Source organism: Mus musculus, chromosome 8, assembly GCF_000001635.26.
Source record: "Mus musculus strain C57BL/6J chromosome 8, GRCm38.p6 C57BL/6J".
Classification (NCBI taxonomy): domain Eukaryota; kingdom Metazoa; phylum Chordata; class Mammalia; order Rodentia; family Muridae; genus Mus; species Mus musculus.
This window is the reverse complement of record NC_000074.6, coordinates 18,982,013-19,006,813: the sequence shown is the minus strand read 5'-3', so window position 1 is coordinate 19,006,813 and position 24,801 is coordinate 18,982,013. Positions and strand designations below refer to the sequence as shown.

General features: G+C 38.7%; 1 protein-coding gene and 1 long non-coding RNA gene across 2 annotated transcripts; one reads left to right on the top strand and one right to left on the bottom strand.

Moving 5' to 3' along the window:
* Positions 1-8,160: 8,160 nt before the first annotated feature.
* Positions 8,161-17,778, bottom strand: Gm39138. The gene is made up of 2 exons (XR_870174.3): positions 17,440-17,778; positions 8,161-8,574 (listed from the first exon to the last, which is right to left on the bottom strand). It is a non-coding gene; the product is annotated as a predicted gene, 39138 (long non-coding RNA).
* Positions 15,759-20,581, top strand: Defb37 (defensin beta 37). Its single transcript, NM_181683.2, has 2 exons — positions 15,759-15,901; positions 20,373-20,581. Exons 1-2 carry the CDS (start codon positions 15,841-15,843, stop codon positions 20,498-20,500), a joined length of 189 nt encoding a protein of 62 aa, NP_859011.1. The 5' UTR covers positions 15,759-15,840; the 3' UTR covers positions 20,501-20,581.
* Positions 20,582-24,801: the final 4,220 nt, after the last annotated feature.

Genomic DNA, 24,801 nt, shown 5'->3' with positions numbered 1-24,801 from the left:
CCTGGGCTAGCATTTGTATTCTCTTAGAGTCTGTATAATATCTGCCCTGAATCTTCTGGCTTTCATAGTCTCTGGTGAGAAGTCTGGTGTAATTCTGATAGGCCTGCCTTTATATGTTACTTGACCTTTTTCCATTGCTGCTTTTAATATTCTTTCTTTGATTTGTGCATTTGGTGTTTTGATCATTATTGATAGGAGGGATTTTTCTGGTCTAGTCTATTTGGAGTTCTGTAGGTTTCTCATATGCTCATGGGCATCACTTTCTTTGGGTTAGGGAAGTTTTCTTCTAGAATTTTTTGAAGATATTTACTGGCCCTTTAAGTTGGGAATCTTCACTCTCTTCTATACCTATTATCCTTATGTTTGGTCTTCTCACTGTGTCCTGGATTTCCTGGATATTTTAGGTTAGGAGCCTTTTGCATTTTGCATTTTCTTTGACTATTGTGTCAATATTTTCTATGGTATCTTCTGCCCCTGAGATTCTCTTTTCTATCTCTTGTATTCTGTTGGTGGTGCTTGCATCTATGACTCCTGATCTCTTTCCTAGGTTTTCTATCTCCAAAGTTGTCTCCCTTTGTGATTTCTTTACTGTTTTTACTGCTATTTTTAGATCCTGAGTGATTTTATTCAATTCCTTCACCTGTTTGATTGTGTTTTCCTATAACTCTTTAAGGGATTTTTGTGTTTCCTCTTTAAGGGCTTCTACCTGTTTACCTGTGTTCTCCTGTATTTCTTTAAGGGAGTAATTTATGTCCTTCTTAAAGGCCTCTATTAGAATCATGAGATGTGATTTTAAACACAAATCTTACTTTTCTGATGTTTTGGGGTATCCAGGACTCGCTCTTGTGGGAGATCTAGGTTCTGATGATGCCAAGTAGCCTTAGTTTTTATTGGTAAGGTTCTTGTGCTTCCCTTTTGGCATCTGGTTATCTCTGGTGTTAGTTGGTCTTGCTATCTCCGGCTTAAGCTTGTCACTCCTGTGGGCCTGTAAGCCTGTGTCAGCAGTTCTGGGAGACCAGCTGCTCCACCACTCCTGGACCCTGTGTACTCCTGGCTGGTCCTACCTTAGATAGTCACTGGAGAGAAAATGGTGATCTCACTTCCAAGCCCAGGAGTCAGAGCACTCCCTGGAGACCAGCTCTCCCATGGCAGGACCTGTGCACAGAGGTCTGTTGATCGGCCCCAGCTCTTAGGTGCAGATGGTGGCCAGAAGGACCAATACATATCAAATATCCAGCTCTATAGAGGATTCTAGAAGGAAAACTCCAACACAAGGAGAGTTTCTACACCAAAGAAAAAACAAGAAATTAATCATCTCACAACAAACCCAAAAAGAGAGAATCACACACATATAATACCACTTCCAATAACAAATATAACAGGAACTAAGAATTGTCTGTCTTTAATATCTTTCAACATCTACAAACTCAATTTCACAATAAAAAAAAAAGATATAGGCTAACAGACTGGATCCAACATTTTCCTGTATACAAGAAACACACCTCAGTGACAAAGACAGCCACTACCTCAGAGTAATAGGCTGGACCCAAGCAAATGGTCCAAAGAAGCAAGCTAGAGTTGGCATTCTAATAACCAATAAAATAGCCTTTCAACCAAAAGTTATCAAATGAGAGGAGGAAGGACACTTTATATTCATCAAAGGAAAAATCCACCAAGAGGAAGTCTCAATTCTGAACATTTTTGTCACAATTGCAAGGGCACCCACATTCATAAAATAAACTTTACTAAAGGGCAAACACACATAGACCCTCACACAATAATAGTGGAAGATTTCAGCACCGAACTCTCACCAATGGACAGGTAATTAAAACAAGATCTAAACAGAGACATGGTGAAACTAATAGAAGTTACGAACCAAATGGACTAACACATATCTACAGAACATTTCACCCCCAAACAAAAGACTATACCTTCTTCTGAGCACCTCATGGTACCTTCTCTGAAACGGACCATATAATAGGCCACAAATAAGCCTCAACAGTTACAAGAAGGTTGAAATAATCCCATACATCCTATCAAATCACCACAGACTAAGGCTTCAATAACAACAACAACAACAACAAAAAATAGGAAGCCCACATACCCATGGAAACTGAACGTATCTGCCCAATGATACCTTGGTCAGGGAAGAAATAAAGAAAGGAATTAGAGACTTTTTAGAATTAAAAAAAACAAAGACAGCGTATCCAAACTTATGAGGCACAATGAAAGCAGTGCTAAGAGGAAATCCATAGCATTAAGTGCCCTCATTAAAAAAAAAAAAAAGATGGTGAGATCCTACATTAGCAACTTAGCAGCCTACCTGAAATTCCTAGAACAAAAAAATATACTCAAACACAGTCAAGAGGAGCAGACTTCAGGAAATAATCAGTAGATGACAGGAAATAATCAAACTCAGAGCAATAATTATCCAATTAGAAACAAAGAGAATGATGCCAATAATCAGTAAAACCAAAAGCTGGTTCTTTGAGGAAATCAACAAGATAAATAAACCCTTAGCCAAACTAAGAGACACAGAGACAGTATCCAAATTAACAAAATCAGAATTGAGAAAGGAAACATAATAACAGAAACTGAGGAAATTCAAAAAATCATCAGATCTTACCACAAACGCATTTATTTAAAAAACAAAACAAGGAAGTGAAAGATCTATATGATAAAAACTTCAAATCTCTGAAGAAAGAAATTAAAGAAGATCTCAGAAGATGGAAAGATCTCCCATGCTCATGGATTGGCAGGATCAACATTGTAAAAATGGCTATCTTGCCAAAAGCAATCTACAGATTCAATGCATTCCCCATCAAAATTCCAACTCAATGCTTCAACGAATTAGAAGGAGCAATTTGCAAATTCATCTGGAATAACAAAAAACCTAGGATAGCAAAAACTCTTCTCAAGGATAAAAGAACCTCTGGTGGAATCACCATGCCTGACCTAAAGCTTTACTACAGAGCAATTGTGATAAAAACTGCATGGTACTGGTATAGAGACAGACCAGTAGACCAATGGAATAGAATTGAAGACCCAGAAATGAACCCACACACCTATGGTCACTTGATCTTTGACAAGGGAGCTAAAACCATCCAGTGGAAGAAAGACAGCATTTTCAACAATTGGTGCTGGCACAACTGGTTGTTATGTAGAAGAATGTGCATCGATCCATACTTATCTCCTTGTACTAAGGTCAAATCTAAGTGGATCAAGGAACTTCACATAAAACCAGAGACACGGAAACTTATAGAGGAGAAAGTGGGGAAAAGCCTTGAAGATATGGGCACAGGGGAAAAATTCCTGAACAGAACAGCAATGGCTTGTGCTGTAAGATCGAGAATGGACAAATGGGACCTAATGAAACTCCAAAGTTTCTGCAAGGCAAAAGACACCATCAATAAGACAAAGAGACCACCAACAGATTGGGAAAGGATCTTTACCTATCCTAAATCAGATAGGGGACTAATATCCAACATATATAAAGAACTCAAGAAGGTGGACTTCAGAAAATCAAATAACCCCATTAAAAAATGGGGCTCAGAACTGAACAAAGAATTCTCACCTGAGGAATACCGAATGGCTGAGAAGCACCTGAAAAAATGTTCAACATCCTTAATCATCAGGGAAATGCAAATCAAAACAACCCTGAGATTCCACCTCACACCAGTCAGAATGGCTAAGATCAAAAATTCAGGTGACAGCAGATGCTGGCGAGGATGTGGAGAAAGAGGAACACTCCTCCATTGTTGGTGGGATTGCAGGCTTGTACAACCACTCTGGAAATCAGTCTGGTGGTTCCTCAGGAAATTGGACATAGTACTACCGGAGGATCCAGCAATACCTCTCCTGGGCATATATCCAGAAGATGCCCCAACTGGTAAGAAGGACACATGCTCCACTATGTTCATAGCAGCCTTAATTATAATAGCCAGAAGCTGGAAAGAACCCAGATGCCCCTCAACAGAGGAATGGATACAGAAAATGTGGTACATCTACACAATGGAGTACTACTCAGCTATTAAAAAGAATGAATTTATGAAATTCCTAGCCAAATGGATGGACCTGGAGGGCATCATCCTGAGTGAGGTAACACATTCACAAAGGAACTTACACAATATGTACTCACTGATAAGTGGATATTAGCCCAAAACCTAGGATACCCAAGATATAAGATACAATTTCCTAAACACATGAAACTCAAGAAAAATGAAGACTGAAGTATGGACACTATACCCCTCCTTAGAACTGGGAACAAAACACCCTTGGAAGGAGTTACAGAGACAAAGTTTGGAGCTGAGATGAAAGGATGGTCCATGTAGAGACTTCCATATCCAGGGATCCACCCCATAATCAGCATCCAAACGCTGACACCATTGCATACACTAGCAAGATTTTATCGAAAGAACCCAGATGTAGCTGTCTCTTGTCAGACTATGCCGGGGCCTAGCAAACACAGAAGTGGATGCTCACAGTCAGCTAATGGATGGATCACAGGGCTCCCAATGGAGGAGCTAGAGAAAGTAGCCAAGGAGCTAAAGGGATCTGCAACCCTATAGGCGGAACAACATTATGAACTAACCAGTACCCCAGAGCTCTTGACTCTAGCTGCATATGTATCAAAAGATGGCCTAGTCGGCCATCACTGGAAAGAGAGGCCCATTGGACATGCAAACTTTATATGCCCCAGTACAGGGGAACGCCAGGGCCAAAAAGGGGGAGTGGGTGGGTAGGGGATTGGGGGTGGGTAGGTATGGGGGACTTTTGGTATAGCATTGGAAATGTAAATGAGCTAAATACCTAATAAAAAATGGAAAAAAAAAACAAAACAAAACTGGAAATCTACATGAAAAGGATGACTTTTTAGATAGAAAGCATGTAGCTAAATTAAACCAGAGGCAGGTAAATTATCTAAACAGGCCCATATCTCCTAAGGAAATAGAAGTCGCTAAAAACCTTCCAACCAAAAAAGCCCAGAGCCAGATGGCTTTAGTGCAGAATTCTACCAGACCTTCAAAGAAGAGCTAATACCAACACTCATCAAACTGTTCCACATAATAGAAACAGAGGAAACACTACCTAATTTAAAGTTATTCTGACACTTAGACCAAACAAAGACCCCCCCAAAAAAAGAGAACTTCAGACCAATTTCACTTATGAATGTTGATGCAAAATTACTCAATAAAATCCTAGCAAACTGAATCCAAGAACACATCAAAACCATCATTCACCATGATCAAGGGATGGTTCATCCCAGGGATGATGAGATGGTTCAATTTCAAAAATCCATTAGCAAAATATACTATATAAACAAACTCAAGGGGGAAAACCACATGATCATCTCATAAAATTCTGGAAAAGCCTTCAAAAGTCTAATACCCCTTCATGCTAAAAGTCCTGGAGCAATCAGGAATTCATGGCCCATACCGAAACATAACAAAAGCAATATACAGCAAACCAACATTCAACATCAAGTTAAATAGAGAGAAATTAGAAACAATCCCACTAATATCAGGGACAAGACAAGGCTGCCCACTCTCTCCCTGTCTATTCAGTATAGTACTTGAAGTTCTAGCTAGAACAATAAAATAACGAAGGGAGATCAAAGTGATATAAATTGGAAAGAAAAAGTCAAGGTGTCACTATTTGCAGATGATATGATAATATACATAAGTGATCCCAAAAAATAAAAAATAAAAATCTCCCAGAGAACTACAGCTGATAAACAACTTCAGCAAAGTGGCTGGATATAAAATTAACTCAAACAAATCAGTAATCTTCCTTTATACAAAGAACATATGGGCTGAGAAAGAAATAAGGGAAACAACACCCTTTCACAATAGCCACAAATAGTATTAAATATCTTGGTGTAACTCTTAACAGGCAAATAAAAGATCTATACGACAAGAATTTCAAGCCTCTGAAGGAAAAAATCAAAGAAGACCTCAGGAGATATAAAGATCTCCCATGCTCATGGATTGGTAGGATTAACATAGTAAAAATGGTCATCTTACCAAAAGCAATCTACAGATTCAATGCAATCCCCATCAAGATTCCAAAACACATGAAAAGAATAATTCTCAACTTCATCTGGAAAAGCAAAAAACCCAGGATAGTGAAAACAATTCTTAACAATAAAAGAACTTCTAGGGGCATCACATCCATGACCTCAAGCTGTACTACAGAGCCATAGTGATAGAAACCACATTGTATTGGTACAGAGACAGACAGTTAGATCAATGGAATAAAAGTGAAGACCCAGAAATAAACCCATACACCTATGGTTACTTAATCTTTAACAAAGAAGCCAAAACCATCCAGTGGAAAAAACAGCATCTTCATCAAATGGTGCTGGTCTAACTGGCGGTCTGTTTGTGGAAGAATGCAAATTGATCCATTTTTATTTCCTTGTACAAAACTCAAGTCTAAGTGGATCAAGGACTTCAACACAAAACCAGATAACGCTGAATCTAATAGAAGAGAAAGTGGGAATAAGCCTCAAACACATCTGCACATGGGAAATTTTCTTAAACAGAACACCAATGGCTCAGGCTCTAAGATCAAGAATTGATAAATGGGACTCATGAAACTGAAAAGGTTCAGTAAAGCAAATAAACTGTCAATAGGACAAAATGACAACCTACTAAATGGGGAAAGATCTTTACCAACCCTACATCCTATAGAGGGCTAATATCCAAAATATACAAAGAACTCAGGAAGGTAGACTCCAGAAAACCAAATAACTCAACTAAAAAATAGGATACAAAGCTAAACAAAGAATTCTCAACTGAAGAATCTTGAATGGCCAACAAGCACCCAAAGAAATGTTCAACATCCTTAGTCTTCAGTAAAACACAAATCAAAATGACCCTGAGATTCAACCTTACACAATTCAGAATGGCTAAGATCAGAAAGTCAAGTAACAGAACATGCTGATAAGGATTTGGAGAAAGGGGATCACTCCTCCATTGCTGGTGAGATTGCAAACTGGTACAGCCACTTTGAAAATCAATCTGGCAGATTCTCAGAAAATTGGAAATAATTCTACCTGAGGACCAAGCTATACAATTCCTGAGCATTTACCCAGAAGATGCTCAAACATATAACAAGGACACATGCTCCACTATGCTCATAACAGCCTTATTTATAATAGCTAGAAGCTGGAAACAAAATGGATGTCCCTCAATGGAAGAATAGATACAGAAAATGTGATACATTTATATAATGGAATACTGCTCACCTATTAAAAATGACTTTATGAATTTTGTAGGCAAATGGATGGAACTAGAAAATATCCTGAATGAGGTAACCCAGACTCAAAAGGACATATATAGTATGCACTCACTGATACGTGGATATTAGCCCAAAAGTTCAGAATACCCATGATACAACTCACAGACCTTATGAATCTTAACAAAAAGGAAGGCAAAAGTATAGATGCTTCAGTCCCACTTAGAAGGGGAACAAAGAAATCACAGGAGGCAGAGGAGAGAGGGACCTGGGTGTGAAAGGAAAGGGGGTGGGAAAAAGGACCAGGTACGGGAAGAAACAAGAGAGAAGTCCAGAGGGCCAGGAGAATGAATAGATATAAGTAGCAGTTGGAGGTTGGGGGATGGGGAAACCCATTAGAAAGTACCAGATGCTAGGAATGTAAGGAATATCCCAGGATCTAAAGGGGTGACATTTGCTAAAATACCCAATAGTGTGGAGATAAAACCTCAAGAGACCATCTCCAGGTGGCCCCCAGTGGAGGGATGGGGCCACCCACCCATCTCAAAAATGTTAACCCAGAATTGTTGCTGTCTAAAGAAAACTCAGGGGGAAAAAATAGACTAGAGACTGAAGGACAGGCCATCCAGAAACCAACCCACCTTGGAATCCATCCCAACTGCAGACACCAAACCTCCACACTATTTGGCATAATCGAAATCATCCAAATATTACAACTCTGAAAGGATGTATTCAGTGGAGCAGTCATCTAAGGCTAGTGGCATATTTCTAAGAGCAGGTTAATAAATCTTTATGATCAATTATTGTTTAATATCTAATGCCTGATTTTTATACATCTTCAGTACATAAATTTAAACTATTTTAATTCTTTTTATTTAAGGCTTCCTTTACCATATACCAAAGCCCACCTCCAATGACACATGTGTAGCCATATGAAATTTTATTGTTGGAAAAGTTTTTCTCTATCATAATACTGTTGTATAAATTTATAAATGATTTATGAAGTAAAGCATTGGTTTCCCCAGAGATAAGGTCATGTTAGTGACCCCATCTCAAGGGATGGTTTCTTACCCACTATTCTTGCTTAAAATCTTGACCTAGGCTATGAGGAACATGTTGTAAATAAGAAAAGGAATAAAAGAAAACAAAACAGATAAATTGCCATGAGAACTACAGCTCAATATTTGTTCCAGGCAAGAGTTCCACAACCGGTTCCAGGAGGCCTCCTTCTTTTGAAGTTTTCTCCTCAGTCTGTAGATCTTGTCATACAGATTCTACTGGGGTTGGTGTGACATTCACATCAACGGAATGCATCTTAGAGCATCACTTCTGCACCTGTGGATTAAGAATAATTGCAGTAGATGAGGGACAGAAAGATTGCTGAAGACCAGAGAATTGGGAAGTTGATCATGAGTTGTGTCATCTAGAAATGACAGGGACACTACCCTCATAATACATCAACCATATGGCTGTCTAAATAAGAACTGGAAAAGGACAAAAGTAGTTGCCATGTGAATAAAGAGGCAAATCTCAAAGGACTCCACCTATGAACAAAGCACTACAACCTACTAATGAATACCAAGAGATTGGAAATAAGTCTTCCTGAGGGATGAAACCTTAAATGATTATCCAATACCAACTGGTCATCCCTGATATTATACACTTACATGTAACACTAAATTAACTCAACCAGTTTATTAATATATGTATGCATTATTATTCTTGTTTTATATACACACATATATATATGCACACACATATGTGTGAGTATATGTACATATTCATATATGTATGTTAGAGAGAGAACAAAAACAAGCATAAAATATCATACATGAATTATGAAATTCTCAACAATAAAACAAAATGAACACAAATAAAATGTATTACTATTTGGGTTGGGCATAGTTTCACTGAAAAACCTTGTTTCTTTGCTTTGATTTAAGTCTTCAAGTGAGTAAAGGAAAAGTGTGACTGCATAGAAACTAATGAAAGGAGACCTTGAGACGGACTGGTTTCTCCTTGTGCACAGCTTGTTTATTTCTCTTTCTGACCTGTAGCCTACCACTACTGTTGAGTCTGCTTTTCTCACAAATGTTCCTTAAGCCTTTAGTGGAAAGCTTCTAACACCTACTTATTTCTGTTCTTTGTCTCCTTGAGACAATGTTATATTTCCACTATTCACCTCAATATTCACTTCGACAGTAGGTGCCTAAGATGACTTCCATAAGAATGCAGGATGTGTGCTCATCAAACAGATATAAATATAGCAAGGTTTTATACTATACTGTTTTTACTATGATATGTATCTAAGAAAAATTTTTATTGTCTGTTCTCCTGATATAGTTATTTGATTTAAGCCTTTTTCACCTGCTGTAACAGTGATTGGTTTTCCTAGAGACAAATTCTCATGTAGTCCTGCCTGGCCTGGAAATTTTTCTTTTTTCTTTCTTTCTTTCTTTCTTTCTTTCTTTCTTTCTTTCTTTCTTTCTTTCTCTTTCTTTTTTTTTAAGAAAAAGATTTATTTATCATTATATCTAAGTACACTGTAGATGTCTTCAGATGCACCAGAAGAGGGTGTCAAATCTCATTATGGATGGTTGTGAGCCACCATGTGGTTGCTGGGATTTGAACTCAGGACCTCTGGAAAAGCAGCTGGTGTTCCTAACCGCTGAGCCATCTCTCCAACCGATAATTGGTTTTCCTATCCCCATGATCTCTTAGTTTCTGAGTTCACTGAATGAAGCTAAGGTTACATCTTTCTTTAGCACACACTTTCCTTTTAGAAAGGGAACAGTTATCCACTACCATTGAACTTTGTCATGATGTCATTCGTTGTTATTCTATTACATGGACTCATACTTTAAAGATTGCTTTGAGTCTCAACAGAAACATGAACATTGGACTTTTGAACAGTGCATGCACTATTAAACAGTATAAAGAGGTTTGAACCTGGAATGAGTAGATTTTGTATTATGATATATCCAGTAGCCTATGAAGCCAGCGGTTAGTTAGGAAGGAGAGGCTAACTAAAGAAGGGATGATGCCAGAAGTATGCCTTCAAATCTGATAGAAATAACCTTCTTCCTGTCTGGTGTGTGTGTGTGTGTGTGTGTGTGTGTGTGTGTGTGTGTGTGTGTGTGTGTGTGTGTGTGTATGTGTGTTGATGTGTTGGTGTTGCAATGTATAAATGTGTGTGTGGTGTATGCTTGACTATCTATGTTAGGGCACAGAGCCCACAGAAGACATTAGCTGTCCTGCACTATCATAGTTTGCTTTTCTGGTAGAATCTCTCACTAAGCCTAGAGTTTGTTGTTTGCTTTTTTGTTTATTTGGGTGAAGCTGCTAGCCAACAAGTCCCAGTGGTCCTATTATTGTGATACAGTCCCATCCCTCCTAGCAGTGGGGTCACAAGCAAGGCAAGTAAGATAGCTCTTAAATAGGTGTTGGGATACAAACCCAGACCCTAACCCTCATGCAACAATCCCTGGTTCGTTCTCTATTTCTTCACGGTGTATTCAATGTGATTACATGCTCCTTCCTCCACATCTTCTATTCCACAATGGACTGTGTCTTTTAAACTATCAAGCCAAAATACTCCCATGTGCCCTTGGATGTCATAGCTACAAGAAGAGAAACATAGCATGTCAGTAATGGACTCATCATATAAGTGTAAGATGAGGACAGTTTTCAAACATAATGTAACTATAAGTCTTTTGACCTATATACTCCATTCTTGGAAATGTCTGGTGAATATTCTCTCATCACATTGACATATTTTCAAAAGGAAAGTATACTGTGATAAATACAGTTACTTGGTATTTGGTGGTTTGGGTCACTCACTATGGCTTATTAGCATTGTCTACATTCCATCTCTAATAAAACTTTTTTCATAGTAAGTAGAACTAAAAGAAATAAAGAGGCAGGACCATTTTACAACTCTGAATCTAATCAGCAGTATAAACTATCTGATTTTTCTAAGGCCAGTCTGTAAATAGTTCATCCTAGAATGTAAGAATAAAAGACTAGGCTAAAACAAACCATACCAGAGGATCAGTTTCAGCCTGAGAAACACAGGTACTACAGCACACCCTCTGTGATAGACAAATAAGGACATGGTATGTGATGGTTTGTATATGCTTGGTCCAGGGAGTGGCACTATTAGGAGGTGTGGCTTTGTTGAAGTAGCTGTATCACTGTGGTCCTGGACTTTAAGACCCTCATCCTAGCTGCCAGGAAGCCACTCTTCTCTTAGCTGCCTTCAGGACAAGAAGTGGAACTCTCAGCTCCTCCAGCCCCACGTCTGCCTGGATGCTGTCATGCTCCTGCCTTGATGATAATGGACCAAACCTCTAAGCTTGTAGGCCAGACCCAATTAAATGTTGTTCTTTATAAGACTTGCCTTGGTCATGTGTGTCTCTTCATAGCAGTAAAACCCTAATTAAGACATGTTATGAAACACTTTTGCCCACAGATGACATTGAAACTAGATGATATTCCAGATCTTACTGCTAATCTACAGATAGCAGGAGTAAAAGAGACCAGGAGAAGCAGTCCAAGACACAGTAGTAGTCTTAGAAAAAGGACCTAGTGTTTCAAACAACCTAAAAGTAAGATAAGGGTGAGGTATTTTACACTACAAGACAGAAAAGAGCCAAAATCAGAGTGTGGTTATGTTTGGATCAACAGTGTACAGATCCCTGCATTTGTAGCACAGAGAACATTTATATTCAGGGACAAAGAGTATTAAAAGACCTAGAGTCATCTATAATAATAGGTAACATTAGAAAAGATCAACAGTCTAACACCTGAGCTTGTAAAAAGTACCCTATCAAAAAATAAAAAATCTTATAATACCCAAGATACAAGATACAATTTGCAAAACACATAAAACTCAAGAACAAAGACCAAAGTGTGGACACTTTGCCCCTTCTTAGAATTGGGAACAAAACACCCATGGAAGGAGTTAACAGAGACAAATTTTGGAGCTGAGACAAAAGGATGGACCATCTAGAGACTACCATACCCAGGGATCCATCCCATAATCAGCCTCCAAACACGGACACCATTGCATACACTAGCAAGATTTTGCTGAAAGGACCCTGATATAGCTGTCTCTTGTGAGGCTATGCCGGGGCCTAGCAAACACAGAAGTGGATGCTCACAGTCAACTATTGGATGGATCACAGGGCCCCCAATGGAGGATCTAGAGAAAGTACCCAAGGAGCTAAAGGGTCTGCAACCCTATAGGTGGAACAACAATATGAACTAACCAGTACCCCTGGAGCTCGTGTCTCTAGCTGCATATGTATCAGAAGATGGCCTAGTCAGCCATCATTGGAAACAGAGGCCCCTTGGTCTTGCAAACATTATATGCCTTAATACAGGGGAATGCCAGGGCCAAGAAGTGGGAGTGGGTGGATAGGGGGGGGGGGTAAGGGAGGCTTTTGGGATAGCATTTGAAATGTAAATGAAGAAAATACCTAATTAAATAAAATTAAATAAATAAATAATTTTTTTTAAAAAAAGAAAAACAAAGCAAAACAAAACCCATCAAACTGTACCCAGATAAAAGTATTTGTATTAATATTATTGATTCCCTTATTATGCTACCAAATTCATCCTGATCATGAGACCGGCTTTGAAGTGTTTGATGTATCTGGTGTTTTCCATTGGAGAAAATGTATTTGGTCTATTGAGGACCATAATGTTCCACATTTCTATTTAAGAGCTCTTTTTAACATATCACTGAGATATCCAGGGTGATCAGTTCCAAAAATAAGAGGATAAATGTACATAAAAAATTAAAATTCAAATCCAGAAAAAAATAAACAAACAAAAATTCAATATTTCAATATTTGATATTAGCATTTTGCTAGCTATTTAATAGTCTGTGATAAATGCCTAGTGCTGTCCACAGAGGTTGAAAAGCATAGACAGCTGTGTGTCAGTGAAACCAGACTGACAGGGGCTGACAAAAAGACAAGAACCAGGCTCCTCATTTCCAGCCTCCTTTTAGTTGCTTCTGACCAGGATTTAGAATGGTACGTTTGTAGCAAATTCTTGATATACAGGGACAATTTTCTTACTACATTTATCTAAAAGTTTGTGATGTATCCACAATATTTCTTTATTAGCTGTTTTCCTTATTGACATTTCAAATGTTATCCTCTTTCCTGAATTCCCCTCCAAAAACCACCTATCATGTCCCTCCTCCCCCTTCTCAGCAACCCACCCACTCCTGCTTCCCAGCCCTGGAATTCCACTACACTGGGGCATCAAGCCTTTACAGGACCAAGGGTCTCTCCTCCCATTGATGACTGACTAGGCAATCCTCTGCAACATATGCAGCTGGACACATGGGTCCCTCCATGTGTACTCTTTGGTTGGTGATTTAGTTCCTGGGATCTCTGAGGGTACTAGTTGGTCCATATTGTTCTTCCACCTATGGGGATGCAAACCCCTTTAGCTCCTTGGGTCTTTTCTCTAGCTCCTCCATTGGATACCTTCTGCTCAGTCCAATGGTTGGCTGAAGGCATCTACTTCTATAATTGTCAGGCACTGGCAGAGCCTCTCAGGAGACAGCTATATCAGACTCCTGTTAGCGAGCTCTTGTTGGCATCCACAATATTGGATGCCTTTCTGTATATGGGATGGAGCCCCAGGTGAGACAGTCTCTGGAGGGCCTTTCCTTCAGTCTCTGCTCTACACTTTGTCTCTTTATATCCTCCCATGGATATTTTGTTCCTCCTTCTAAGGAGGACTGAAGTATCTATCCTTTGGTCTTCCTGCTTCTTGAGCTTCATGTGGTCTATGAATTGTATCTTGGGTATTCTGAGGTTCTGGTCTAATATCTACTTATCAGTGAGTGCATACCATGTGTATTCCTTTGTGATTGGGTTACCTCACTCAGGATGATATTTTCTAGTTCCATCCATTTGCCTAAGAATTTCATGAATTCATTGTTTTTAATAGCTGAGTAGTACTCCATTGTGTAAATGATCCACGTTTTCTGTATCCATTCCTCTGTTGAGGGACATCTGGGTTCTTTCCAGCTTCTGGCTATTATAAATAAGGCTGCTATGAACATAGTGGGGCATGTGCCCTTATTACATGTTGGGCATCTTCTGGGTATATGCCCAGGAGTAGTATAACTGGATAATTTCATTAGATACTGAAAAAGCATTTGACAAAACCCAACACCCTTCATGATAAAAGTCTTGAAAAGATCAGGAATTCAGGGCCCATACATAAACATAGTAAAAGCAATATACAACAAACCAGTAGCCAACATCAAACTGAATGGAGAGAAACTTGAAGCAATTCCACTAAAATCAGGGACTAGACAAAGCTGCTCACTCTTTTCCTATCTAGTCAATATCGTGCTTGAAGTTGTAGCTAGAACAATTAGACAACAAAAGGAGATCAAAAGGATACAAATTGAAAAGGAAGAACTCAAACTATCACTATGTACTAATGACATGATAGTATACTTAAGTGATCCCAAAATTTCCACCAGAGAACTCCTAAACCTGATAAACAGCTTCAGTGCAGTAGCTGAATATAAAATTAACTCAAACAAGTCAGTGGCCTTCCTCTACTCAAAGGATAAACAGGCTGAGAAAGAAATTAGGAAAACAACACCCTTCACAATAGTCACAAATAATATAAAATACCTTGATGTGACTCTAACCAAGTAAGTGAAAGATCTGTATGATAAGAACTTCAAGTCTCTGAAGAAAGAAATCCAAGATCTCAGAAGATGGAAAGATCTCCCATTCTCATGGATTGGCAGGATTAATATAGTAAAAATGGCCATCTTGCAGAAAGCAATGTACAGAATCAATGCAATCCCCATCAAATTCCAACTCAGTTCTTCACTGAGTTAGAAAGGGCAATTCACAAATTCATCTCAAATAACAAAAAACCCTGGATATCAAAAACTATTCTCAACAATAGAAGAATTTCTGGCGGAATCATCATCCCTGACCTCTACATACAGAGCAATCGTGATTAAAAACTGCATAGTACTGGTACAGTGACAGGCAGGTAGATTAATGGAATAGAGTTGAAGACCCAGAAATGAACCCACACACCTATGATCACTTGATCTACAATATTTCTTAAATGGTGATATTTATATCATAATAACATGAAAGTCTGGGAAAGACATCGACCTCTGCCTCCTATCCATATCCTGTCCTGTAATTATACCAGGGAACCAACTATGAGTGATACCTACCAATGTGTAATTACTAGAAGTTTACAATCCTTGGCAATAACTATTATAAAGAAATTGTGTGTTTCCTATGGAACATTTATGAGTCCTGTTTAGATAAGAGGTAATTAACATTTCTGGGATGGGAGCAAAACGTAGGCACAGGCAATAAAGAAAGAACGCCCTCAGGGTTTGAGACACCTGGATAAACACTGTAGAACTTAGCTATTGGTGGAGAGATTGCCACCTCTCTTGTAATGGTCAACTTTGAGGTTACATATTCCTGCCTCTCTATTATTACAGATGCACTCTGTGTTCTGGGTTCATCTTTGAGCTAAGCTTTCTAGCTCTGGCCTTGTCTTTAATCAGCTCAGTGTGCTGCAATCATGAAGTTCTCCTACTTTCTGCTGCTGCTCCTCTCTCTATCCAACTTCCAGAACAACCCAGGTAAGTATCAAGACCTGCTAAACCCCTGACCAGAGCTGGGTGCACTGGGTTATAGAACAGGTGAAAAATGAGTATGGGATCTGAGGAGTGATTGGCAGAACATAATTCCAAGGCTCAAAAGCCTGTAGCCAACTGACAACAGGGGCTTCAGCCTTTGTCCTAGGTATCAGGAAATGAGCCTGGCCAGAATGAAGAGCTAGTAATAGAGATTTCCAAGTTCTTTAACCTCCTTCTCATGGTCATCTAGAAAGTATTCTTTGTAGAAACCATTCTTTCTTACCCCCAGGAAGGCATAGCTCACCAAGAGGCCAGATGTCTATCAAGAGACAGGCACCCACTCCTTAACGACCTTTCACAAGCCTATTTAACACATGACCGCATAAACTTGACTAATGGGGAATGTGAACTTGATGTCTTAGATTATAGGTAACTTGGAGAGAGATGATGCATGTCTTTAAAGACCAAGCGTAGGAAGCACAGACTTAAAATGATGTACAAGGACTCTCGTTTTAATTTATTCCTCAGTGTCCTTGTGAATAAAAAGGAGTCACAATCACGTGACCAGTGTTCAGTAGGTCAAGGCCCAGTAGCCATGAGTTGTGATGTGGCTATGTGGGAACTCTTAAGGTCTGGTTTTGGCACAATGCTGAAAGGAGGGTACGGAGAGGATCATGAAATCCAATGAAAAAAAACTCAAGAATTGCTTGGTGTGAGATCAAAAGGCTATATACACATAAAGTTAGAAAAAAACCTACAGGTTTTCAAGTACTGCAGAGACAAAATGGAAAGTGGAATGTTCAAATATTGATGTATTTGGGGGGAAGGATCACAGGCCAATGAGGGGTGAGCAAGAGTAGAAAAGCTGATCCACTTGGCATTCTCTCTAGCAAAAATTTTTGCCTCTCTCATTAACTGTACAACATGGCTCTAGCAAAGGCATTTTTAGATCTGCATACTCTTTCTTCCTTTCCCTAAAGGTTAAACATGCATATCATTAAGACTAAGTCCATTTTCTCCCTTGAAAATGAGTCAAAGATGAGGATTCCAGGACACAGGAGTCTGTGGCTCCAACTCCCACCTTCCCTATTCACTATGCCTCTCAACATGAGATTTCCCCATGACCTGGTCAGGCTGTCCTTCAGTTACAGGTTTCTGACAGTGGAGGACTGGAGAGGAACAAACAAAGAAGAAAGAAAATTTCAGGTCAATTGGTCTTGCATGAGCTGATGCCTCATGCCAAGCAACTTTATTAAGAAGTATAACATTTGCATAGGGTTTGCAGGAGAGAGAATCAGCAGAAAGCTATCATGAAATGTAACAAAGTTAGCAGGAAGCTAACCAATCATTGTGGCACAAAGGGATCGCAGACTATCTCAAATGTGTCACAGACTCAGCACACAGTGTCCTTGAGACTGATCAAAGCCTTGTTCTTTGAAGCCCTAACCCCCAGTGCTGACTTTGCTTTGGTCAAGAACACAGCTTTCCCTTTTATCAGAGTCTGTGAAAAAGCCTTGATTAGCCTGGCTCCCAACACTGACCTCCGAAATATCCACCAAGAATTCAGAGTCCATCTGGAGACTGTATGCCAATTTTGTAAGACCATAGCACTCCAACCTTCCATTGGTCAGGCCAGGGCAGCTGGTTAGAAGGACAAAGGGAGGTACAAATGTTGTTCATTGTGATGTCTTAACAAGAATTTCTTTCTTCCTTTCCAGTTGACTAATATCAACGGCCCATCTTCTACACACAAATTTGAGTCACCTCAAAAATAGAATTAGGAGAAGGAGAGACATGGCACTTTGAGTGCCTCTGAATACAATATCAATATTTACCCCAAGTTTCATAACAGTAAGGCAGATGTATCCCTTAGGCTAAAAACTGTTGGATTAAAGTCTACAGAAAGACATCAGATGTATAGTGACCAATCATAAACTTTCCAAGAAACCAACACATTTTTCAGGGATTTTTTTTTTCAGAAAACTAGATTTTAAACTCAGCAAAATGTGGCTTCTCTTTCATGGGCTAATTGAAAAGCATTCACTCTCTTATTCAGTCTCTGTGGTACTCATTTTATTTTTCTGCAAATAAAGAAAAAAGAAAATGGTTCTTGGAGAACAAAAGTCGGAAAAAAAAATGTCTAGTTGTCCACCAAGGAAAAATGATCAGAATTAGAATGTGAGAAATGGCTGAGATCAATCCAGCCCCTTCCTTGATAAATATGGGATGCTGCAGCCCAGACAGGCTAAGAGCATAACCAGCATCACTGCATAAGGAGTTTTGAAGCACAGAATGTAACTGAATTACTCCACACAATGCCCATAGCTATATCTTTCTTGTTAATAACACAATTCAGTAAAGGAAAAGCCAGAATTTGACTCTTTTGAAGCAGCAGGATACAGTGCTCAGCCAGGAATGTGCTTAGATAGAATGAGAATTAAAACAGGACTGGGAAAATCCATCCTTGTCCGGGCTCTGTCTTTGTGGGGTTTCTGCTCTGTGAAGACAATGGACACATTTGTCGTCTGTTAGATCAGGGAGACATGGAATGAACTGGGTTCTGAGGCTCTGCTTGGCTCTAAAACAGTCCTATTCTGTCAATTCTCTTCTACTTAGCAATTAACTTGGTTCCTTTTCCTGAGTTATAAAGTATTCTGAAAAAAAAAAAACAACAAAGGAGAAAGTCTTTATTTTATCTCCTAGCTCAGCATATGATGCACTGTGGCAGGGAAGCCAGGGCAAGGAGAGCTGAAGTAGCTGATCGCACTGTATCCACCTGATGGATACTGTTGCCTACTTGACACAATCTAGAATGGCTTGGGAAGAGAATATCAATTGGGGATTGTCTAGGTTATCTATAGGTGATTTTCTTTGTTGCATTAACTGAGAAAAGAAGACATGCCCATTAAGAATGTCACCATTTCCTGGTTTAGGGCCTGGATTGTAAGCGAGTGCAGAATGAGAGCTAAGTAAGCACAGGCATGCAAATCCCCCATCCTCTATGTCTCTATCACTGTTTGTCTTACTCTGTCTGTCTCCATTTATCTCTCTGTCCTTCTATATCTGTTTGTCTACCTGTCTGTATTTGTCTGTCTCTGCTTCTGTCAGTCTTTGTCTGTCTGTCTGTCTGTCTGTCTGTCTATATCTGTCTGTATCCTTTTGGTTGTGGTCATGACTACTAAATAATTCAAGTTCCTGCGACCTTGATCTCCTTGTAATGATGGACTGAAACTTTGAATTATGAACTAAACCCTTTCTCTCCTAAGTTGTTTTGGTCAGAACCTTTTGTCATAGCCACTGGAAAGGAAACTAAAATAAGCCACAGTCCAAAATCAGAGAGCAATGAATTAGTACATGCTTCCTCTGCTTCTCCATTTTATATGATCCATAATGCCTGCCCAGGAAATAGTCCTATCCACAGGTAAATGGGTTATCTCATATAGATTAACACAATCATACAATCTTCCACAGGCATAAAAGAGGCCCTTCTCCCAAGTGTCTCTAGATCCTGTCAATCTGAAAATGTAAAATAGACATTAAAAATGATCAACAAAGAGGAGAAGCATTATGTGTGTGTATGCCTATCAGTACTTAGATTAATGATGTCATTTAAAAAAAACACAACAATGTTCTTTCAAAACTTGATTTCTATTAGTCTCCTAGTACTAGAAAGTCAGCTGCAAATATTTCACCAGGGAACATAGAATACATGCAGCGTCCTCTTGAGTCATGCCAGCATCCAACAACTCCACAAAAGGAAGCAAAATCTGGAGGTGGTCACCCCTGGAGGGTCTGACTCGGGATGATCATTGTAGAGAACAAGGTTAGATTTAGAATATTGCTCTTTCAACAATCATACACAACAGAAGTCAGAATCTATAAAATGTAGGAAAAGGCTGAGACAGAACTCAGGAAGATGGGTTTACGGTGAGCAAGTGAGGGGCTTAGGCTGTGGTGCTTCTCTGAGAAAGTGCTGGGGTGGGAAAGCCGAATGTCACTCCATTTCCTCCCACCACCATAGCACCACTGTCCCACTGAACAGTTTGTGGTGATGAGAATGTTCTACAGCCAGAGATGGCAGTTCATCCTTTACTCCCAGCACCTAAGAGGATGAGGAAAGAACATTTCTGCAATTCAGAGCCAGCACGACCTAAATAATGAATTCCAAGCCAGTAAGGTCTATAGAGTGAGACTCTGTTTCAAAATAAATAGAAAAAAAGTATTCTCTATTTGCCCTTTCTAATGTAGTAACCACAGTTATATGACAATGAGGAATCTCTCTTGTTAGTGAGTTCAGAAAAAAAAAAAAAAACGTGATTTTTATTAGAAGTCCTAAAACTCAATTCTGGAAATTTTTCTTTATATGATTTTTTAAAATGTATTTTATGTAGAACTCTTGCGCCTTCCACAAACAGTCTAAAATCACTGCAGCTACAGCCAAAAGTTTGAAGGTTTCTCTCTCCTTTTCTTGCAGTTGCTATGCTTGACACAATAGCATGTATTGAGAATAAAGACACCTGTCGCCTCAAGAACTGCCCACGCCTTCATAATGTAGTTGGCACCTGTTATGAAGGAAAAGGCAAGTGTTGCCACAAAAACTGATGATACGTCAGAACTTGCAAGAAGAAAGTGAAACCATTGCTGTAATAAAGGAAAACATACTGAAGTGTAGTTTCTTCATGCTAAATTGAACTGTCTATTGATCTCTATTGAGTTAAGAAAATGTGGGTTATTTAAAGGCTCCTGCAGTGAAGAACAGGCCAGTATAAAATCCCTGTCTGGTCAAATAGAAATATGGTCATGAAATCAGCAAATATGATTCCATTTCACTTTTTCAAGAAATCTGCTAATGAGGACCACTTTACTCCAATTCATCTCAAGTGGCAAGAGGACAGAGCAGAGGCACAGAGCCACTTCTTCCTAAATTCGTTTATGGGCTTGTTCAGATCGAACCATCACAACCGCCCTGCCACCTCCTTCATATTTGTAGTTTCCAGGCAGCCACAAGGTACCTGCCCCATTTGCTTCCAATTATAATCATTGTATTTGTGTTTCTGAATCTAGTGGCCACTATTCCCACCCCAAGTTGGGACCAACAAAATGACTATGGCAACAGTCTTCAGAGATAAGGATAGCTTTAAACCTTTAATCTACTAACTTGTTTCTCACATGAATATGAAAAGACTTTATACATAACAGGCTTCCAGAGACATTGAGCAGAGAGTAAGAGTAATTTTGTGTGCTAATGTGAAGGGACAACAGATCCTTTTAAAATAGTGACTACTTCTTAAATAATGAAAACACTGGGCTTTGGATGTCTATCCTAATAACTACATAAAGAATTTAAGTCTTTTCTACATCACTGAGATACAACATTAAAAGTAAAAATATCCACTAGCTAAAACTTCATTATTAAATCCTACCTGATCCAAATTTGCAGGGAAGGTTTCTTAAAACCTTAAATTTCATTCTGACATTATATAGAAATTAGCTTCTATGAATCAGGAGTTTTTTGGAAGATATTGCACATCTTCATAAGTAACACTGTATGATTCATCTCAGTGCACTAATTAGAAGTCAAGGCCTCTATGTATACTGAAGTATGAAGGAGCTAAGGAGTTCCTAAGAAAGCCTAGATCAAGCAAGGACTTCACCTCAAAATGGCCATCACCATTTCTTTAGCCAAAGAAAGGTAGGTTTCCTTAGAACTGCCTAGATGTTGGTTTGAGAGGCCTAAGTGAAGTGGAAATTTCTGGTTTCTTTGGAAACTCAGTTATGTCATACGATGCTTTGCTGGGGCTGAACGGTGAAAGGATGTTTTCCTGAAGCAGACATAGGAAAGAACGTTTTGCTTTAGCAGATACAGGTGAGAGAATGTTTCACTGAACCAGACATGTGAGAGGACACATGGTGTTTAGAAAGAATATAAATATGACCCCACAGACAGTAGGAGGAGGCTCTGGCATTGGTTTGTCTTGATGTGCCTAGCTAGTCTTGTCTGCCAACACTCTTGTAATTGGTTCATCTTGCATTGTGTTGCTGATCTTCACTTATTGTGATTTTGTAGAGAGTAAGACACCAAAGACTTTGTGATATTCCAGTGGTTTCTCGTGCCTCTCACTGGCTGACTCAGGCCAATTGATCACAGTTTATTCTGGATCAAACTGCTCTGAACGGTGATTGCCAAGTGTAATGGACTGCTGACAAAGAAGAATGGAATAGCCCCAAAGAACTATTTCTAAACAGGTCCACCACCCACATTTCCTTTCTTTTCTACTACCTCTGGTGGGTAATGGGCTAGAAGAGAGGTTGAAGCATTTAAGAACACTTATTAAAGCAGGTTTTGAAAAATCTAAACCTACACCTAAGTTTAGGAGTTTCAAGTTTCCAGTCTCAGAAAGATCAACGTAAAGGCAGATCTTTTTGAAGATACAAAGACTTCAAGAAGCCTTTGTAAACACAACAATAGGCTTCATAATGTAGATACAGAATAACTCACCTACCTCAAGTCTAGCATTAGAATCTAATAGTTTTCCAGTCAATACCCTTGTTGTAATCAAAGATGTATCATGAGTCAAAAGTTCAATGCAGCCTTTAACTCAGCCACTCCCAGGTTTCAGTTTCAGACTCTTGTCTCATATTATATACAAATTCAACAAACAATAGGTGAAAGACATCAATGTAAAAACTCATACTATAAAACGAGAAAGAAATATGTTCAAAATATCTGCAACACTGCTCAGAAAGACAATTCTAGGAATATGAGGGATATAGAATAGGCAGTTACAGCAAAAATAAACATATGAGCATGTATCAATCTAAAAAATATTTTTGCACAAGAAAGGAGACAACAGAGTAAGAATAATGGGAGAAACTAGTCAAAATGGAAGTAATTCATATATCTAATAAGTGTGCAACATCCTAATTATAGTACAAAATAAGACAAGAAAGAGAAACACAGAATGCCAATTAAAACAATGCCAAAGAACCTGGACATGTTTATTCATATACTGATTTGCAAATAACAGTTGTCAATGAAACAGTGATCAGCATCACTAATCACTAGAGAAATATTAAAATACAAATGAGAGCCACCTCATTTTTATTAAAAATACCATCATCAGAGAAACAGGATGATACTAGATGAAGATGCACAGGTTGATGATAATTTCCACACTGTTCCTGGCAGAGAACATCAGCACAACTATTGTATAAACATTAGCTCTCATGTGGGTTTCCTAAGAACAAGTTCTGGGCTATATGCTACTGTAGTAGCATTGAACCAATAGATGCATACTCAAAATAACTGAAAGGAGGGCTGGAGAGATGGCTCAGCGGTTAAGAGCACTAACTGCTCTTCTAGAGATCCTGAGTTCAAGTCTCAACAACTACATGGTGGCTCACAACCATCTGTAATGGGATTTGATACACTATTCTGGTGTGTCTGAAGATAGCAAGTGTACTCATATAAATAAAAATAAATAAATAATATTTTTTAAAGAACTGAAAGGAAATATTCCCAAAATATATCTGCACTCATTCACTAGATTTTAATAATTCCTAATAATCAAAACATGTAATTGACTTCAGTATAGCTTGATTGAATAAGAAACAAGAAAAATATGGAATACATATATACCAGAATACCATTCCAACATTAAAAATAATAGATTTCTGCCAGTGTCAAGCAGATGAATGGTTCTGGAGTATATTAATCTAAATGAAATTTACCAGACATCACACACACACACACACACACACACACACACACACGCACGCACGCACGCACGCACGCACACACGCACGCACATGTGGACATTGTCACACTCATAGAAACAATGAATGAAAAAAGTCAGTTACTAATTGCAAGGCCATGTAGAAAGTGAGAAGCTAGTGGCCATGAAATCTAATCTTTAAATTAGACAGGAGGAATATCACAAAATATGTGGCAGCTGAGTGAATATATGCAGTGATGGTAATACAAGACAATCGAGATAATGAATCTCAAGGTCACAGTCCAGACAATGGTGATAACTGCTACTGCAATCTTGATTTAATAACGAATTCTATGCTATGAATTTACATTAAACTTTGCATTCTTCCAATCAAGTATGAAATTCTGGACCTTTTAATTTGATATATGTATATTATAAAATGTAGTAATACCTACTCCTATCCATCCACTTCTAACTGCACTATATCTACAAATCTGAACCATAGGAGATCTGAGACTGGAGGCAGGTCTCTTAGGGGTGGATACTGAACGCTACCATTCAGTTCTGCAAACATTTACCAGGAAAGTGGGTTTTCTGAGGTGATGTTTTCAGGTTTCCATTTTGACAAGTGAACTAGGAGTAGACCTCTACTCTTCTTAACATTTGAAAAGTATTCCAAAGTTATGAGATACTTGGCCATCACATTCTGACCTCCTTAAGATATTAACACTGGTCAGTGTGCCACACACCACTAGGGCTATGTCAGTTCTCTCTAGAGTCCTTGACATCTATGAATTCATAAAATATAGGTAATTCTAGAAATTTTTGAGACAGTAAAGAAAACGCATCTATAAAAGATTAAGGGGAAATAATGGAATGGAAAGATTTAAATTATGTTAGAAAATATAGAGCAGGATAAAGGAGGAATATGGAAAGGGATAAAGATTTTTTCAGAGAACTCAGGTGCAAACCTGCTATTTTAAAAGCACCATTCTGTATATATCTATGGCTACATGTTTACATATAGGTTTTCGGAGCTACAAAGAGAACCATAAGATGGTTAAAGAGAAGTTTCAAGGATGAGTGAAGTTTGATTAAAATGAAGCATACTAAAAGTGGAATGGTAAAGGAAGTATTAACCATGAAAGGGTATGAAGAGAAGAAAGGCGGAAGAGGATCATTCGAAAA

Bases quoted from the DNA above. Each gene is read 5' to 3' on its own strand.
- Defb37 (NM_181683.2), top strand. From the start codon at position 15,841: ATGAAGTTCTCCTACTTTCTGCTGCTGCTCCTCTCTCTATCCAACTTC. The intron at 15,902-20,372 runs GTAAGTATCAAG...CTTTTCTTGCAG, and splicing joins CAACTTCCAGAACAACCCAG to TTGCTATGCTTGACACAATA.